The following is a 19507-nucleotide window of genomic DNA, read 5'->3' as shown; positions in this document are numbered from 1 at the left end:
ATGTCGTGCGTTCACCTAATTATTCAGCTTTATTGCCCCCAAAGGCTCTTTTTTATGTATGTCGGAGCAAGTTTTCTTGACAACAACAAGAAAACACAATTTATGACTTGCTTGAATGTTATTAATTGAATGTTTGATTCTATTCTTGGGCGAATATTGCGGTACACTTTCTTAGAACCTATAATATTTTATGCATTCCAAAGATTTTGAGCTAATCTTGGTTTCAAATAAATAATAATGTTGCAAACCTTTTTATTCCAAAAAAAAGTAATATGTGAAATAATGTCAAGGTAAAGTTTGGCTTTTCGGTTTCAGTTGTAGAGTTTCAGTGATAATTTTTAGTCCAGTTAGAGTAGTTTTAAGTTTTTTCTACGCATTCTGTTTGAATTTAACTTCTATACATTTGGCATTAAATGTCATGTGAATTTAAAGCATTGATACAGTAAGATGTGTCCTTAAATAATTGTATAAAACGAGACAACTCAATTTCAAATTAGAACTGAATATCGTGCGTCCCCTAAAACCTTACATTAACTGTACAGTTGTGGAGCTTTATAAACCTTTAAACTTCTTTTTCTAGTTTAAGATATTGAAGAAAAATCACAAAAAAAATCTGGTGATGTTTTAGATGTCTTCAACTTCCACTATTTCTACTTCAATCTACTTGTTTTCAATAATTTCTGAGTTTTTCATCTCCGAAGGAACAGAAGGTGTTCCATAACTAATCAAACTTGACTTTGCACATTTCCACCATCATCACAAATATGATCGTCCCATATCTAATCAAATTGTGTGTGGGAAACTCCAACGAGTTTTTTGTGCCTATTTCCTCGTTGAGCAGCAATCCACTTGAAAAATCCAATCATCTTGGAGAAGTAGAAGACGAACTCGAATCCAATTCATGGCCCCGGGTTTTCACGTTGGTTAAACTTTTTCTCCTTTCATCCAATCACCTCTTCGAGTACGTTTCTTGTTCCGCGCCGCAGTTTTTTTTCATATTTGCTTTGGAAATTAAAATAAATAATTTTGATTTTTCAGGTAAGACCAGTGAAAACAAGACAACGAAGAATTGGTCAAACGTCGAATTGAAAAATGGTAAGTCGACCAATTATCAGATTTATTTTGGATTACACATGTTCTTCCGCTCTTTAATTATTTTCTTCTTGTTAGTCATTATTTAAAGTTCATTTTGTTTATACTCTTTCGCATTTCCCATGATTTTTGCAAATATTTTATTGAAGTTGAAAATTAGGGATTCCAAAAAACGTTTGAAAGAATAAACGACCTTGAATGGGTCTAGACAATTCATTTTTCTTGGATTGTTATTTTCGTATTAATTGAATTTTTACAAATGCTATTTTCAGACCAACTTGATATTTTTAGATTTTCTCAGTTTTCCGGAACATTTGCTATGTTTTTTGTCTGTTCAGTTTTGCTTTCATATGTATTAGCTCCTCACAACCGAATTATCAAAAAACTGTAAAAATAGAACATATTGAAGTTTATAGAAAATCGATGAACCATGTTTTTATTTTTTGAAGATGATACGATTCGTTATCAAAACTAAACCTTATATGGTAAACATTTAAATTTTCCTGTATACGTTCCTGCAATCTACCTACCTGCCTTCCTTAACCTCCCAACTTTTTTGGAGATTTGGTATTTGAATACTTTTTAATGTTGATTAATGATAGTAGTACTATTCTAAAGCTTAATCTTTTCTTGTAAAACAAAAACCTTATGACCTTTCTCATTCAATTCCTGTAACCTATTCTGCAGAATCCTTTTCCCTTGAAAAAATGAACATTTTCAGAAGGGTAGTTGTCTGTGTTTCTACTCTCCAGAGGATACCCACGCTGCCCCCGCTGTTAAAAAAAATATAGGGAGAAAGAGAGAAAGAGCAAAAATAAAATAAATTGGGCCAGAGCAATTTTCCATATCTTTTCCTGCCCCAGCGAGTCTTGTTGTTTCTTCTTTTGGTGTTTCTAAACACTCTAGGATTCTAGAGATTTTCAGCAGTTTGCAATCTTGAATTCTTAAATTTAACTTAAGTCTTGAAACAAAAACTTAAAAATTCACGGTCGCCTTCCTTTTTCTGTTTTTCTCAATATTTTCACTATTTCTGAAGAAATGACTCGTCGGATTCAAAGAGAATCTAAGAAAGTCTTGAAGAATCAAGAATTTCATCAGGATAAAAGCTGAAGACGTCAGTTTTATCTTGCTCTTCTTCATTGAAGTGAAAAGAGGAAGGGAAGAATGAGATCTGTAGAGTCACGTGATGGATGTTTGATATAAACTAATGTCTTCTGATGCTTTTCCTTCTTTCTATTCACTTTAATGATGGACCACTCATTCATGTTTCCTTAAAGACTTCTTGAAACTTTCTTGTTCCATCTACTTGATAATGACCATAGCCTTGAAACTAGATGAAAAGTCTTTAGAATTTCCTTCCAAACTTGAAATATCGGGAATAAAAAATTCACAAAACTTTTTCAATTTTATACATTTTAATTTTCAAATATCGTCTACATGGTTCCAGTGGGTTATAATATATTATAAAAAATTTTAAAATCCATGTATTAAAAAAATTAGAAAATACAGTAAAACGTACTTTTCCAGTGAAAGTGACAGAAAGGGCGCGAGGGTGGCGATGAAAGAGGCGGGTTAGATGCGTCGACGCCTCGTCGATGTAGATTGTCTGAAACGCAAGAGAATCTGGGTTTTCAATCTGAAGTTCTACAACTATTTTTTGCAATATTAATCTAGACCAAAATAGCAGGGTTTCATGAAGAACCATAAAAAGGATGCACTATGAGAATTTTGAAGTGTACTCCGTACTACAACTACATGACCTGATCTTTAGTGCAGTTAAAAAATATGAAAAACACGGAACAGAGTTCCTAGAGATGAAAAATGGTACCATTTTCGGCCATGATTTATTTTACGATCAGTTAAAACATTCCACTTGAGATAAGCAAAAATTATTAGTACTCTGTTCCAGAACACTTTTATATCTCATCTGAATATGCACCATGATTAGATATAAAATATATAAATTTTCTATGATCTGTTGTGAGATGGTCCCATCTCCCAATTATCTGGTACTCTGAGACACTCGCGAATACTCCCATCGTGTTCGCCGTACCAGAAAACCTATAAACCGCTCCTTCCAGTCGCTCTATCTCCCCCTTTCTCTAATCTAATGCGCGCCCTCATTTGAATCTCCCGCCAAGCTCAATGGTCTCGCAGCGAGTGTGCGCCGCGGGTCTCACCGCGCGCCCTCCTTGCTCGTCCTAATTCGCTGGCCTAAATTAGTTTCGACTCAACTCCCTTCACTCGTCTCGTCACCGCTCCTGCGGATCGTTCTTCTTTTATAATTATTTATCTTTATTTATTCCCTTAATAGTTTATCACCCGCTTTAGTGACTTGTATAGCAATCTTCCTATACGGAAGACGCTAACATCCGCTAATGACACGTTAAACTATTCCCTTATCGACAGTTCCCCTTCTTTCTATATTCTTTCGAGCTAATAAAGGGGGTTTCATGGTAACTTCTCGTGTTATATCGTTCACACCGCTTATCTCTCGTTCTTGCATGGCACTCCGCAACCGCCAGTTCTCTCTTAGACTTCTTTCCGGCTTGACCCCAGTGGTGGATCCCCAACCCACTATACTGGGCGGTCAACATGGAGTTGGACACCCATGTAGGTTATGAGTTTCTTACCTGGATAAACCGGTTTCGGAGCCATCTGGCGCGAGCGGTCGGATGATGATGATACATCCGCCGGTGCTCCTCTCTAGCTAGTTGAGTCAAACCCGCATGGTTAAAGCCCCCTTCGGATGCTATTCCCGATGTGGTTTGGTGAGTGCATTTGACTGGCTATCGCGACCAGCTCGGCATCAAGGCAGAAATTCAGAACACACATGGGGGGAATGGTTTTTTTTTATAAATTTCTTAGCCTTCTCCCAGTCACTTTTCCATAATCGTTTCCTGTTTTGCAATCTGAAACCTTTTTACGCAGAAAAAGTTTTCCAAGTACTTTGCTGACCAGAAAAGAAGCTTTTGAAACTCGAAAATACCTGCCCATTGCCAAAGTGCTTAATAACTTTTCAGTTAATTTTCTAAATTAAAATGATAATTACATACATTGAACAAACTTTGTGCTTCCTTGGAATTTAAACCCAAAACGAGAATAGTGCAGACTGTAAACCGAACCCCTAGCAAAAATTTTCAAAATCCGAAAATTGTTGAATTATTTTGATTGAGTTTGCCCTTTTCCGCAACTAAATTGAATTTTTCGACCCTTTTCTGTCTATGTTTGGCCTTCTCATTAAAAAGGGGGCGGAGAGATGCACACACAAATGAACCAAAGAGATACATAATAAGCATAAGCCAATGTATATGAGTGCTCATGTGGGAGGACACTCGTCCCACTTTTTATGTGCTTCACGCCACCCAAATATGTATAAACATTTTGAGTGTTTGTTTGCTATTTTGATGTTTCAACATTTTTAAAGTTCCCTATTTTTCGCTTTTTTTTCTGGAACTTTTTGCTTTTGGAATTTGAGAGCAAACCACCGACACTGGGCACCTAAAATGTGGAAGCAGATCTGCAACATTTTTGAGCATTTTGAGAGATTCTCAATAGTTTAAACTAGATTTCTTTAAACCTTTTATGAACTTTCCAGTTCATTGAATTTAAAAATTCAGCTAAACCGAGATTTTCCCATTCCGACCAACAATTAAAAAATTCAGAATATTTCTTTCTGAAAATCTTTGAGCCGATCACTACCCTCTCCTCATCTCCATCATACATTCTAAAATCGGGGCGGAAGTAAGACTCGGCCCAACTATTCTGTTAATGAAGTCCTGCTCTCGCTTCCAATTAAGACTTTTTTCTCTGAAAATTAATGTTTGAGAAAGAGCAAATGATACAGATGAAGAGAGTTTAGGTCTGAGAGCAAAGCATAGATGAGCACACTATGTGCCTGATTCAATTTGTACTGCTTCTTTTTTCTTCTTATTCTTATTCCTCTTTTTATGCTTCTTTTACTTTTTCAGCTTGTCCTCTTCTCCTGTTCCTCACCGCATCTTCGTCGTTTTTTTTTCTTTTCCTTCGTTTTTTTTTACCAATTGAGCGTCAGTTTTCTGTCTCACATTCTATCTCTCCATCTTCTCGCATGCCCTCGATCCGTGAGCTTTTGAAGAAGTGTTTTCCATTGATGTCAGATAGAAGTCAGTGATAACCTAAATATAGAATTATGTCTACCTTTTGATGGCGTAGGCTGGTTGCTAACTACCCTCTTTGTTCTTTTCAGTAGATTTGAAAGCTACAAATAGCTTAAAGCCTATGAATATTCGGATAATTTCGATATTAGGGTACCAACTGTTTTTGTTTTGAAGTGATAAAAAGCTATTAAATTTATTGAAGACAACAATAAATTATTGAATTACAAAACCAAAATATGTTGGAGTAAATATCTTGGAACAGTTGAAAATATTATTTCTTAGTTGGCTAAACATATCCATTTTTGGATTACATTCATGATTCCGAAACTCAAGTTCAAGTTAGTGTTCACATTCTGGATAACATTCCGAATATGAAGCCTACTAATATCTACTAACATGCTTCATCGCAAAACAAGCGGAAAACACAGGTGGAACGTGACTTATCACATGAAAAATAAAGGCGAGAAAAAACAGAAACTGGAACGAAGTTATTTATGGTTCTATTTATTTTGAAGACGAGGTTCTAGTACGCTGACTTTTAGCCTGGAGCATGAATTTTATGAATATTTATGTATTGGTAAAATATTATTAGTTGCTGACCACAAGATTTTTTTTAAGATTTCATAGCGCTTTCGAAACGAAAATTCCTTTTTTTTTGTTTTTTCAATTGGGTCCTGAAGTACTAATGTTTCCATTTTAGTTGTTTTTCATGCTTGGCATCAAGTTTGAATTTGAGATTAGGGTTATGACCTTTTTTTGGTTTATTCTCAGTTTTTGACATGGTTTTTGGATTCGAGGGACCATTATATACGATTTCTTAATGATGGGATTTGGTGTTACGGCAGTTCTCAACCTTTTCTTGGGGATATAGAAGTTTTGTAAGTTTTGATATAATGAAATAATTGGAAAATTGCTGATGTTATTTTTTTTCGAATCCGATTTGCCAAATAACTAAAAACCGAAATTTTATTTTTTTTTCCTATTCTCTTCACGGTTGCTAGAATTTTAGGACCCACCGAAATTTACACGTCATTTTTCAATTTCTTCGTTTTCGTTTTCTTCCTATTTAGTTTCCCGAAATAAATTAGAAAATTCACCATGTCAACCCGTCAATTTGCCCTATTTTTCCACTTTTATTTCCTTTTTAAATTAATAAAAATGAGACGAATTGTGCTTTGAACATTTTTTCAATCTTCAACTTATTTCAAGTTGAACAAAAAATCATTAGTACATTTCAAGTTCTGAACAAGAAGAAAAAATAAAATCATCAAGTACTCGGCGATTGAGAAGTCAGAAATTGTGATAGAGTTGGGAAGGAGAGAGTAAGCTGTAAATTCAATTAAACTGCTCCCGCTCTTGCCCCCTCTTGTTGTTGTGACATTTTTCCAGTTTGTTCCATTCTGCGTGGGCATTTTTGATGTATCCATGTGTTCATGTTCCATGAAAAATGTCTCGATTTCTTGATTTTTTCAACAAAAAACAAGAAATTAAACCTTCAGTTTGTCGTCATTGGCAAAACTTTATTTTTCTATTATACCGCGAAAAGGATATAATTCTAAAGTCATAATTACGAAAAAATGTGCATTTCTATGCGAGTTGAACATACCCAGTTTTTGTTCTCTTTTAGAGTTATTATACTTCTGAACTCAGCTCAAAATAGCAGTGACAGAACATTTTAAAGTTCAGTTAATCCTTAAATTTATTCTGATTTTCAAATTTTTGAAAACTTCTGATTACTTGAAAATGTATATAATGTATCTTTTCATCTTTACAAATTTCGCTGAAAACTTTTTTATCCAAAAGATCTATGAATCTATGATGTGATTCAATTTATTTCATTTAAATTTTTATATTTTTCATAGTATTTCAGCTGTCAAAATGTCCATATTTCAAAAAAAATTAGAGATATTTTGTTGTGTTTTAATTAAATTTCTAATCTTTTCTTGTATCGTAATAAAGATTTTGAATGGCTTCTAGTAGTGAACAATTAAAATTTTTAAAATTTCTGAGAGCTAGAAATTTTTTAGTGAAATAGATTTCAAAAGTTCTAAAAACTTTTTCTAATCGTATCAAAACCTCTTCCACTAAAAATTATTTTCCAAATTTCCTAATTGTTTCAGCTGCTCCAAAAAAGTTCATTTCCCAAAAAGCTCTTGTTGTTCAGTCATCATTTTGTTTAGCTCTTCGTCTAAATTTTTCATCAAAAATTACTCATTTTCTCTGATTCTCTTCACATTTCTTATGCCTCTTGGGAATTATTCACTTGAAGTTTAAGCTTAAATTCTGACTAGAAAAATGAAAATAGCTTCTAAAAATAATTGTGCGGTTTATGTTCGTCATATTCTTCAAAAGAGTATGTGTCGATCAGACAACGAGAACTTTTTTCAAAATAAAATTCAAATTCCCTCTACTATTGTGCAACTTTGATCAAATTTTACTTTTTAAAGCATCTAGAAAAAAAAGATGAAAAAGAAGAAGCATTTCATTTTATTTTTGATTTTCGAGTTCTTATTCCATTCCATCTCTTTTTCCCTCTCTTACCCCTCATTTCTGATTCAAAAATTGGCTTGTTTTTAAGTTTTTCCAGCCACATTTTTCCTGGTCAATTGATTAATGCTATTTGAAATCTAATTTCAAGCATTTTATATTGGTAATAATTCTTGGTAGTCATTGGGGTTACTGATAACTTGTAAACAAATGTTCTGATGAAAGAAGAATTTTTCGAGGTTTTTGCGTCCCTTTTATGAAAACTTAAATATACAATTATGCGTTCAGTAACTTTGTACGTCGTATACGTACGGTGTACAGAAAGTTGAAAAAAAAATTAAATTTCAACAGAATTTTCTTGACTCTGAAATTACAACAGAACAGTTTTTGAACTTTTAAAAAATCGGATATATATCAGTTTCATGTCAGTGAACTTTAAAGGCGTTTCATTCAGGTGACGTCATTATGGCTGATAGAATCTTGGCTACGCCTGCCACTTTGTTACGAGCCTCTTGTGCTAAATTCAAATATTACATTTTCCAAATATTTTGTTTTCCAAATAAATTAAAATGTAAATTTCAGTGGCCAACCGCTTAAATTTAGTCTTATAATTTGATCTCCGACCTCATATTTTTATAATTATTATTCAAGTTTTGAGTTTTGAATTTTCAATGACGCCTTCTTTACCTCACTCTTTTTTCCATATTTAATGATTTTGATAGATGATCAAAAATTAAGCCCTGCTAAAGCATAAACTCCAACTTCAAATTTCAATAGCAACAAACAGTTGAAAGAAATAAAAATGGGGAAAAGCTTGGCTCATTCGGAGAGTTTTTGCATAAATTATCCATCAAATCAAATCCGTACTCTCTTCATCACCTTCACTTTTTTCTCACTCAAAATCCGGGCGCCTCGGGCAAAAAACTAAATCTTCTCCCTGTTTTCTACATCGTTACCTTCTAATCTCTTTTCCGAATTTTCAATTTTCGACGGTAGACCACTCCCACGTGACTACAAACTTTAAGGGTTTCAACTTGCCAAATTTCAAGTATTTACTTTGACTACTGTAGATGACTACTGTAGAATAACTCGCAAAAAGTATGAATAAAGATCTTTCATGAACATTGAAGGTTAAGCCCTTTGAGCTAAAATTCCCACGCAAAAGAAGCCATAAATGTCTAAAAAAAAGTATCTATATAATAATTTTATTTACTAATTTTTTGGGGATTATTTTCAGGATTTGGATATTTTTTGAGGAAAATTTGGAACATGTTCGGCTCAAAAAAAATTCATAACAAGTTTTATGAAAAATTACAGGTCAGCTTTTTTAAGCTAAATTTTTGTGATACCTTTTTTTGAAAACCCCTAATTGGGAATAAGAAGGTTTTATTAAGAAATTTAGGGTACGAGTCCCTAGCTGAAATATTATCTCTTCTCAAGAGAAAAATGTACCTTTGATTTTTCTTTTTTAAAGTGTTTAGTTTTGACATCAAAATACTCCTTTTTGACTGGTCGACCAGGTAGGTTTTCAATTTCCGATTTTTTTTAAATAAAATCGGAAATTACCTTTCTCTTCTGAAAATCGAGTAATGCTCATCCTCTTCCCTAGTCAAAAAGCATTTAGTGAAAGAGAAGTGGAAAATATGAATAATCTGGGAATCCCATCAAAATAAGCAACGTCTTCTTCTTCTTTTCAAGCATCTCTGTGTGTATGTGCTTGACGCTTTTTCATTGCTCATAGGGCTAATCCGATCCTGTTTTCTCTCACTTTTTCTCCTTACTACTTTCCTTTTTTTATTTCATCACTTATTATTTTTATTCCTTTGTTCTTAATTTTTTTTCACCGTCATAGATATTTAAGTTAGGTAAAATAAGCCAATGGTTGTTGAATGGAGAATTCTCTTCTTAGAAAAATTCAGACATTTCCAACTCTGATAAAAGCCAACTGATTGGGGGTCGTTGGATTGGGTTCCACATGGCCCCGGCACCGCAATTTGTGCTCATTCTCCAAGGGCTCCAGTCGTTGGCGGAGCACGCAAATTGTGCTCGTTGAGCCGGACACAAATTACGGGCTCCGCTCACATTTTTGTCGTTCCTTAGCGCGCGCTAAAGTTTCAAGGGTTTTACAGTGAAAATTTTGGTAAAAATTAAACTTTGTTAGGAATATTTTTGATTTTCTGGAGAGAACTCGTGAGCCGTCTCCCATGATCACACATTTTTCGGTACGGATTAACTTTTTCTTCCCTTTTCTTTTCTTACTTGTCGTGTGATTTTCCCACTCTATTTATTTTTTTTTAATATTTCAGTATACAATGATTATCAAATATTTTAGATCAAAAATCGATTTACTTTCCAAAACCAAATTATTTCATTTTGAATGTTTGTGAGAATCTCTTGAACTTTCGATTTCTAGAAGAAAATTTTAGAAGTCTTGCCGAAAACCCTAAAAATATTCTGAGAAATGTTTCATCTTCTCATTGAAAATTTATCATGGTGTGTCTGAGCCTGACACAAAATTCACTACTTTCAGCGACCTTTACTTGCTCAATTTGAACTTTTTAAAAATCTAGCTTGAAACATGATTGCCCTAAACCGATCAAGTGCCTGACATCAAAAGAAATAGAATTTTCAGTAGTTTTTTGTTGTTTCTTTTTAAATTTTATTTTATGGACTGTCATTGTAACACCACTAATATAAAAAATGTTCTCGTGGACTGTCGAAGCAATTTTTACTAATTATCATTGACGACAACCACAATTTATTTTTGATCAGCCCATCTCATATTACCCAAAAATATATTTTCTCAAATGAAAACTTGAATTTCTATAAAATGGCACAAAAAATATGTTTTCCCCCACTTTCCATGACTGGCTTCTACTTGATATGTTCATGTCAAACTCAGTGGACACCACCATCACAAAAAAGATTTTCAGAGAAAAAAAACGAATAAGAGAAAGTCACATCTTCTCAAAATTTTATCTCTGGAAATTTTGTTCTCTTCTTTTACACTTTTTTCCCCTACTTTCTCGACCCTCGTCATTCTTAGAAGGACGGGCTCATTCGCGCCTCATTGCATTTTAACCTTGATTTCTCCCCCTCCTAAACCTTTTTCTCTGATCTTTTTCTTTGCTTTTCCATAATTCATTAAAACGCCACAAAGTTTTATGTTCCAAGTTCGTTTTAAATGATGCTTGGTTTTGCCGTCGGGTATTTCCCAAAAAACTAATTACTTCGGACGGGTCTAGACGTTTTTAAGAAAAATAGGGTTAAAAACAGGCCAAGTTTTGGCCATTTGAAAAAAGAAATCGCTCGAGGCAAAATTTTAAAAATTCAAACATTATCTACCAACAATCAAGTTACGTAGGTTACAGTTGAAATTTATGGAAATATAGTAAACTAGCTCTAAGATACATTTTCCATAGGATACATTTTTAGAATAGGCTTTCCAAAAAATCAAGTCGTCTAACTAAAAGTTTAAGAATTTTTAACATCTATAAAATATTAACAGCCTCATATGAGTATTTTTTATAATATTTCCACGATTGCTTTTTGTTGTATAACTAAGTGTTTTTTTTTCTTATATCTTGTCTTTTTTCTCTTTCACCAAATCTCTATGCTTCTGCTTAGGGCACGCCTTCCCATTTTCTTTTCTTTATTTTCATTTGTCTCCTCCCACCCTCCAAATGTCTTGAAACTGAAAACAAACCAATGAATATATTTATAAGTATCTCTTGAGCTTCAAAACTTTTCCATTTTCTGTTCTGTTTTCTTTTTCTTCTACAGAATTTTTTTGCTAAATTACGATCTTTAGGCACAGCTTCTCAAAATTAGGAATTTCCCTTTTTTTCAATATTTGTTCACCGTTTTTGAGTAAAATGAGACGTTTTCGCCTTCTTTTCTATGAATATCTAAATATGACCTCTTATAACGTCTCGTTTTCTTCAAAAAATGTGTTATTTTTAACGGTTTCTTCCTCCCAGTGGGAGGTTGTTGCGTGGGGGCTTCGTCCATTTTTTTCAAACCTTTTCCATCAAAAAGTTCCCACAATTAACATAAATATCTCCTACGCAAATGCGTCATTTTTTGTTTGGGAAACGCAAATTATAATCAGCGGGTTATTAAATTTTCGGAACGACTGAGCTCTTAAATATCCAGACTGCTAACATTTTGACTTGATTTATTAGTTTTCCTATTTTTTGATGGAGTTATAGTTGTAATTTAGATCTAACCAGGCTTCAAAAAAAAAATAGATAAAATATTTGATTAACAACATTCAGGAACATGTCACGCAATAAAGCTGGTTAGGGAAGAAGGTCATAGCAACTAGGTATTTCACGAAAACGCCTAACACCATCTCATCAGAAAAATATCTCCGAAAAAAGATAAATGCAAAAAATCTGAACTAATTGATTTTTTAATCGAGGTGATTGCCTCAACGTTTTTTTACTCAAAATCGCAAAATCTTGAAAACCCATTTTAAATATTAAATGAATGGTGAAAAACTTGCCAGATAATAGTTTGTCATTCACATATTTCCGAAGTATTCAATAACTTTTGATATTTTTGACCGGTTTTCAACTATTTCTTTGAAGATCTCAGATTTCAGAGTGATATGTGGCAGACTGAAGTGCACATCAATGCTTTTTTGAACTTCAAAAAAATAGTGATTTCGATACAAACATTTGATCAATTTTTACCTGATTCTACAAACGTGACCGTTTTGCAATAAAATTTTTTGAGTTGGTGATCGGTGACTTCCAGACAAAATTTATTAATCTTGCGAGTCACAAGGAAATAATAACTTACCGACCCTCATCTTTTTGATCTTTTGAAAAAAAACTTCACTTTATTCTATGTGATGTCCAAAAATGAAACGTCATGTTAAAAGCATAGTGTGTACTTATAAAAAATTCAATCGCCCAAAATTGAGTTGAACCTCAACACCTTTTGATGTGTTATTTATAGGTTTTTTTTTTCCGGTCCTTAACTACTCATCACCCTCAACCCACACGGAAACATTCCCATATCTCATTCTCTCATTCTCTCGCTTTCCACCAAAAAAATCTTCAATTTCGTTTGCCCTGATATCATGTCAGTTATCTGCTCCTGACAACTGTTTGATTCTTGTCTGTGGGCATCTGCGTATCGAATGTCAACCGGTCTCTATTAGAGTTGGAAAGAAATGAGCATTTTTCTTTGGGCTAACGCCAACCAAAAGTCATCATTCCAGACCAATTTTTTTGGTTGAATACATTATTCTTATCATTACTTTATCATATGATTAAGATGATCTTTTTTTGTGTCCTTGCATATTTAAATTTATAACTTTCTTTGAAGATTCTCTCCGTATATATGTTTGCAAAGTTTGATATAATTTTTCACCTTTCATATTTAACGCGAACGTTCTTTAATAATTAAAAATATATCTTGTTGTACGTTTTGATAGTTAATCAGTTAGCGAAAATAATATATTTCAAAATAACTTAAATATCTTTCCAGAACTTCATCACTGACTCATATCATGGCGGATGCCACGTCACCGTTCAACGTTTCGATTCTCGATAATTCGACGAAGCTGAGCGAAATGGTTGAATCTGGTTGGGTAAGTAGAGTACGCATGACATGATTTGTTATTTTGGTTGAAGAACAATTCTAATGATAAACATGATTTCGGGTTGTTTAGTGCATCTCTTATAGATCAATTAATTTGAAATTTTGAAATGCCCTAGACTATGAGTTTTTGGAGTTTGTAGTTTCTTATCTGATAAAAATTCCAAAATTTCAGAACGTATTAGCGTCGACCAGTGTTCAGGCGTTCAACGAAGCAATGGATGTTCTTGAAGAGTCTTATCCGGTGAGTAGCCGAGTCTTATTTTTGTAATCTTGGATGATAAAGCGTCAAGACACACGGTTGAACATTTCAAATCAATGTAACTTTCTAATTTTCAGTTGTGCAAAAAGATGCTTGATCACAACAATTTATTCCCTGAACGAGGTGAGATTTTTTATCAGTTTTTTGTCATTCTTACACTTTTTCACAAATCGATAACTTATTTCGATATGATGTTAAATTCCAATTCTAGAATTATATTAATCTTGACAATTATAAAAATATTTTTGGAAGAGCTCTTATAATTTTTCGTACTTTTTCAGATCCAAATGATACACGAATTTGGTGTAATGCCACGTATGATACAGTACTATGTTGGCCGCCGACACCTGCAAATTCATCAGTCACATTACAATGTCCGCATATGAAAGGCCTAGACCCAAACAGTGAGTCTATTTTTCCAATTAAAAAATATTACGGTAGCTTTGAAAAAAAGCTATCGGGGCTGATAGGGATAGTAGAAAATTATATAAAATTAGGTTTCCTTTAAGTGTATGTCTAGTATTTTGAAATTTACCTTTTCCAATTAATAAAAACAAATTTTGGAAGAGTGACTAACGCTGGTGGCTGACGTTTTTCTATAGAACGCATGGTGTACTTGTTTTGAAACATTGATTTAGTTTTTTTTCGATGAGAAAATTGATTTGAAAAAAGCATGACTTTGAAACAAAGCAATCAAAAAAATTCTTCATATCCAATTGCTTGGCTTTTTTAAATATTTTTTCTATGTGGAATGCAAAGCTTGACAATTTGTAATTGCGCTTTATTTATAATTAATGCTTCAATGCCCATTCTTCCCCAATTTCAAATGTTGGCTGAAAATCCCTGTTTGTTAAAATACATCCCCTGTGTTCATTAAGATCTTTTGCTTTGCTAAAAATTAAAATTTAAAATATTTATGAAAATATTGTAATTTTAAAACTTCATCGATTTCTTTGTTTGTGTTACTAACCCCATTCTTTCTACCTTCCTATGTTCAAAAGTTTGAATTTTTAATTTGAAAAAAAAAGATTGGCTCAGTTGACAGATTTCTATGCAAAGTTGTTTTCTAACTTTGAGATAGTCAGGCGAAAATGACTGCCTGCCTACCTTCCAGGCAACCTCAGTAAAACTGAACAGCTAATTAACTGGTAAATCTGTTCAAACATTAGATGCCTTCATCGAAATGACACAATATCACAGAGTATTTATAAAAAATATCACGATCCACAGCGATCAGCAACAAGTCAATTTTTACTAGCAACAAGTCAATTTTTACTCAATTTTTACTTTAAAGTTACTCTCCTACAAAAAAATTAGTTCCTGAGCCGAGTTTAATCTAAAGTAAGAAAAATCATTTGAAAAAAATAATTTTTTAAAAACTATCCGATTCCTGCATTATATTCTTCATCCCTTACCGACCTGATCTACGTTCTTCTTCTTCCCCATCCGATTACAGAATACATTGTAAAACGGTGCGACGAGACTGGACGATGGGCAGGAAAGAAGCCGGGTCACTACGAGAATCCCTGGGGATGGACCAATTTCACCGTCTGCTTCAAGATCGATTATGAAGATGCAAAAGTACGGAGTTTTGCAAATTATTACTCAAAAGCTTACCTACTTCATTCTTTTCCAATACTTCTGTTTAACTATCTCTTTTGCCTGAGTTTGCTCTGTGTTCAATGTCTACTTTTTAATCTATCAATTTCTTTTTTTATTTAATCTATCCCTAGTACTTTCATATGTGTCTGTTCTTCTATATGTTGCTACGTCATTATTGCCACGTCAAACACAAAGTACTGTACACCACCACAACACACCATACACACAGAAACATTTTGTATCTATCTATATCTATTCAACCAATCAACCAATCAACCACTTCTACCAATATTTCTACCGTAACCCTCTACACAGAAAACATCACAAAGGACTGTCACGTGTCAGGAGTCTGGTCGGGACGAAATGCTGGAGAGATGGGGCCGACGTTACCCGGTTGGACGAACTTCACAATGTGCTACACGGATGAAGTCATATATATCATGCAGAACTTGAACAACGAATCGTTGACGGTATTTTATTTCAATTAATATTTTTCAATTCTCACCAGTTTTGCTCCACTTTTTGAACATTTTAATACACATTCACACCATTTTTTGCTGCTCATTTTCCATATTTTCTCACTCACAATTCACACTCTTCACTGCTATTCTTGTTGTTTTCTCTTTTCTTTAGTATAATTCACCCTGCTACTTCACATTTATTCATCACACAAATTGTTTGCCTTTTCACAATTTTTTTAATGTAAATTTGAATCAAAAATTGAAGAGTTGTTCAGTTTTAATTTTGTGTTTTCAGATAGCTCAAGAAGTAGCACGAAATGCAAGGAAACTGGAATTCGTGGGACTCGGACTGTCATTAGTATCTCTGATATTGGCGATTTCAATTTTTTCGTATTTTCGGTGGGTGTTTAATTCAATTTTAATTTTGAAAGTTACAATTTTAAAAAGTCAACCTCTTTAAACTATGACTCGGCGCAACTTACGCCTCGTTTTCCCAAAAATTAGTGATGCCACAGTAATGTTATGCGGATAAATAAAAGGTAACTTGTAGAAATAAAAAGAAAAAGTTAATTCATGCTAATTTATTTCAAATTTTTTTGGCGAATGTCGGTATATTTTAATGTATTCGACTGAAAAATTGAAATTTTAAATACAAAAAAAATTAAAAGTAGTTTGTTTTTAAAAATAAAGTTCGGAATCAATGGCGAACGGTGGGTATAAATTTATGCAGGCTTATTGCCCAAGCGAAAGCCTTAAAATGTTAAATCTATGAGCAACAGACTTTAAAATGCTATGGTTTTTTCAGGCGGCTTCGAGTATTCCGAAATCTGCTGCACTTACATTTAATGATTGCAATGCTTATGGTTGTAATACTTCGGCTGGTACTCTATATTGACTTAATATTCACTGGTGAAAATGGTCCTCACACGAACTCAGCAGAAGGAAAAACGATAAATACTATGGTTAGTTGTGAAAGCGTTAAGCTTGATTAATTGATTCAAATTTCAGCCAATCGTTTGTGAAGGAATGTTCTTCTTTTTGGAATATTTCAAAACCGTTACGTTTTGTTGGATGTTCTTAGAAGGAATTTATTTGAATAATCAAATTGTTTTTGGATTTTTCAACTCGGAGCCAAAATTGTTACCCTATTTCATTGCTGGATACGGTAACGTTTTTAATAAATTTTGAACAACTTATTTTCATTTTTCCAGGTATCCCATTGGTTCACACAATGCTCTGGCTACTTGTGGTGCTCATCAAAAAAGACTTCAAAGTGGAACGATGCTTAGGATCCTATTATTTAGAACCAGAATTTTGGATTCTAGATGGTCCTAGGATGGCAGAACTTGTGATAAATCTATTCTTCATCTGTAATGTCATTCGAGTGCTCTACAGTAAAGTTCGAGAATCTAACAATACGTCTGAAGCAGGTCTGAAAAAATCGGTCAAAGCTGCAATGATGTTATTGCCGCTGTTAGGTGTTCCGAATATAATGCAAACAATTCCGTTTGCACCAACTAGGGATAATATTATGGTGAGTTTATTCAGTCTTTGAAGAATGGCAAGACTAAATTTTGCCAGGTATTTGCTGTTTGGACGTACACCGCCTCTTTCACCTATATGTATCAAGGACTTATGGTTGCCAGTATTTATTGCTTTACGAACAAGGAGGTAAAAATCATTTTCTGCTCTGAAAATCAATAAATGTATTGAGAACAGTTTGTTTAATATGTAAAATTTCGATTAACATTTCATAATCTAGGGTTTTTCTACATTTCGTTGCCTTTTCTATCAATTATTGGCTCGCACTAACTATTTTCAGGTTAATCACGTCCTCAAGACCTTCTATGCTCGGTATCGACTCCTCCATAAATCACAAAACGAACTTCGACGAGGATCACGAAGCGTCGCATCCCATTATGCTGCAAAAAATGGAACAGCTAATGCAAGTGCACCACAGGTTAGTTATTCCCTCGAGATTTGAGCTCTTGAGCCAAAATATTTTCAGACAAATAACGCTGACGAGTTTGGAAAACTTTCTCCGTTCCCGTCAAGGAGTAAAAAAGGTAGCGATGATTCCACGACGAAGCTGATGAAAGATGCAGTGGTAAGAATTTGCAAATATACATTTTTTTAGCTTTCTGTTTTTTGCTGAAAATGCTTAAGTTAGAATTAGTTGCTGATATGAGTATATTTCCAGCAGGATGTGTCAACAGTTGTTTGAGTAGTAAAAAGATAATTTCAGATGGAAGAAGAAAAGAATGCAAACAATAATGGATACGGATCGGCTGGTGAAATGACACCTCTTCGTGAAGGGTATGAAGAGTAGAAAACAAAGAATAAATTGGTACGGCTTGCGTGGTTTAATGCAAGTTTTTCTGTGATAGTGTGCTTTTGTAATGCTATTTATTACATTTAGTCAAATGACATTTAGAAGGTTTTTAACTTGAGTACGACTCCTGTATAGTGTGAAAACGAATTAAATCTTTGTTCTTGAATTTTTTATAGTCTACTACAAGCACATAGAATAAAATAATGTCGCTCATAACTTATAATTGTATACCTATAGGTACGGATATCATTGTGCGCTGTTGTCTAGAAAAAATGAATAATGAAGTGAAAAATGAAAATGAATTAAGTAGTTCAAAGCCACATTTTTCTTTTGCAAAATCACAAAAAGAGACATGTCCCAGCATATGCCTCGTGTTAACAGTTTACATTTTGGTTGTTTTTTTTTTTCAAAAAAGTTTCAACTAATTATTAACTGTTTTTCTAGAAAAGTTCTGTAGTAAACTATTTATTGATATCTTCAACGCAAACCAAGATATCCATTGATGGTTTTCTCTGTTCAAACTCTAGAAAACTACAACGTTGAAACCAAAATGTTCTTGTCGTACCTGTAAATTTATTCTCCGAGTCTTCCAACCAATTTTTTAATTTCCAGATCCAATCGCTCCACAAAATCTCCATAATCTCCGAGTAACTCCATCAGATTATTTTAAAATCATTTTTTATCATTTTCCCCCCAAATGTTCCTTATTGAAAACGTTCCAAATTGTTTAATTGTTAAACAAAAAACCATTATTCTTCACGATAACGGGATTACCATTCTTCATTGTTGTCAAACCCACCGTGTCAATCTCCGTCTCTCATTTCTTGATTCGATTTTTTAAAAACATTTTATTCGACATTGTTTGCAAATTTGAAAAAAATGAAACTTTCCTCTTGTATATTTCACATATTTTTTCCGCTTTTGATATTTTTGTTCTCAGTTGCCAATTGTTGATCATTGCTTCATCAGGCTTCTTTTTGTAGACTTCATCTTGCCTAGAACATGCTTTTTTTCTGCATTCATCGGAAATTCTGAGAATCTCATTTTAAAACAATCCATATGAACTGAATTTATCATGTATAATAGTATCCTCATTGTTTTCCCCACCATTTTCCCCTTTTATCCCAGTGATTATCGTCAGAAAACATTCGAGAAATTGTTGCGCATGAATCGAATAAAAACAAACTAAAACTGTGTATCAGATTAATTATTATTCTAAATAAAAATTTTGGATTTTATTCATTGTGTTTCTTGGTCTATGTTCATTACACATTTCAATACGAAACTTTCACTTCATAAGAATGCCTACCTTTCTGCGTCGAAAATAGGCAAATACTCATAGACTCAAAAATCATCGAGGACCCACCAAAACAGGATGCAACCCAAAACAGGATGCACGAAAACAGGATGCACCAAAACAGGATGCAGGGGGGGCCTATTCGCAACCACCGCACACTTTTCGCAAGCCTCGCACGTTTTTTCTTTTGAAAAAATGCAACAATATCATGGAAAAAACGTGGGA

At 33.6% G+C, this 19507-nt stretch overlaps 1 protein-coding gene and 2 non-coding genes across 7 annotated transcripts; 1 reads left to right on the top strand and 2 right to left on the bottom strand.

Moving 5' to 3' along the window:
* Nucleotides 1-835: 835 nt before the first annotated feature.
* Nucleotides 836-902, bottom strand: M01G4.6. Its single transcript, NR_052383.1, has one exon. It is a non-coding gene; the product is annotated as an Unclassified non-coding RNA M01G4.6 (non-coding RNA).
* Nucleotides 903-1032: 130 nt separating this feature from the next.
* On the top strand, nucleotides 1033-19223 carry pdfr-1 (Calcitonin receptor-like protein 1). Of its 5 annotated transcripts, none has more exons than NM_001026000.6 (15): nucleotides 1039-1095; nucleotides 13218-13320; nucleotides 13504-13572; nucleotides 13668-13713; nucleotides 13872-13994; nucleotides 15047-15171; nucleotides 15949-16052; nucleotides 16459-16615; nucleotides 16662-16818; nucleotides 16865-17187; nucleotides 17235-17324; nucleotides 17476-17613; nucleotides 17662-17760; nucleotides 17899-17969; nucleotides 18598-19223. In NM_001026000.6, the coding sequence occupies exons 2-15, from the start codon at nucleotides 13240-13242 to the stop codon at nucleotides 18623-18625; spliced, it is 1611 nt and encodes a 536-aa protein (NP_001021171.1). In that variant the 5' UTR covers nucleotides 1039-1095; nucleotides 13218-13239; the 3' UTR covers nucleotides 18626-19223. The 5 variants fall into 5 exon arrangements, with proteins under 5 accessions (NP_001293621.1, NP_001021171.1, NP_001360187.1 ...); NM_001372610.3 differs by having other exon boundaries at nucleotides 17899-18000; nucleotides 18598-19222; NM_001382898.2 differs by lacking the exon at nucleotides 15047-15171 and adding an exon at nucleotides 15508-15662 and having other exon boundaries at nucleotides 17899-18000; nucleotides 18598-19181.
* Nucleotides 12926-13132, bottom strand: C13B9.5. The gene has a single exon (NR_052382.1). It is a non-coding gene; the product is annotated as an Unclassified non-coding RNA C13B9.5 (non-coding RNA).
* Nucleotides 19224-19507: the final 284 nt, after the last annotated feature.

This window comes from Caenorhabditis elegans, chromosome III (genome assembly GCF_000002985.6).
Source record: "Caenorhabditis elegans chromosome III".
NCBI lineage: Eukaryota > Metazoa > Nematoda > Chromadorea > Rhabditida > Rhabditidae > Caenorhabditis > Caenorhabditis elegans.
This window is presented reverse-complemented; position numbering and strand designations above follow the sequence as displayed.

What these genes read in the sequence shown, in the direction of transcription:
- pdfr-1 (NM_001025999.6), top strand. Translation starts at nt 13,240, where the DNA reads ATGGCGGATGCCACGTCACCGTTCAACGTTTCGATTCTCGATAATTCG. An exon ending in AAATGGTTGAATCTGGTTGG is followed by an intron (nt 13,321 to 13,503) that starts GTAAGTAGAGTA and finishes CCAAAATTTCAG; the next exon opens with AACGTATTAGCGTCGACCAG. An exon ending in TCAATTTTTTCGTATTTTCG is followed by an intron (nt 16,053 to 16,458) that starts GTGGGTGTTTAA and finishes TGGTTTTTTCAG; the next exon opens with GCGGCTTCGAGTATTCCGAA.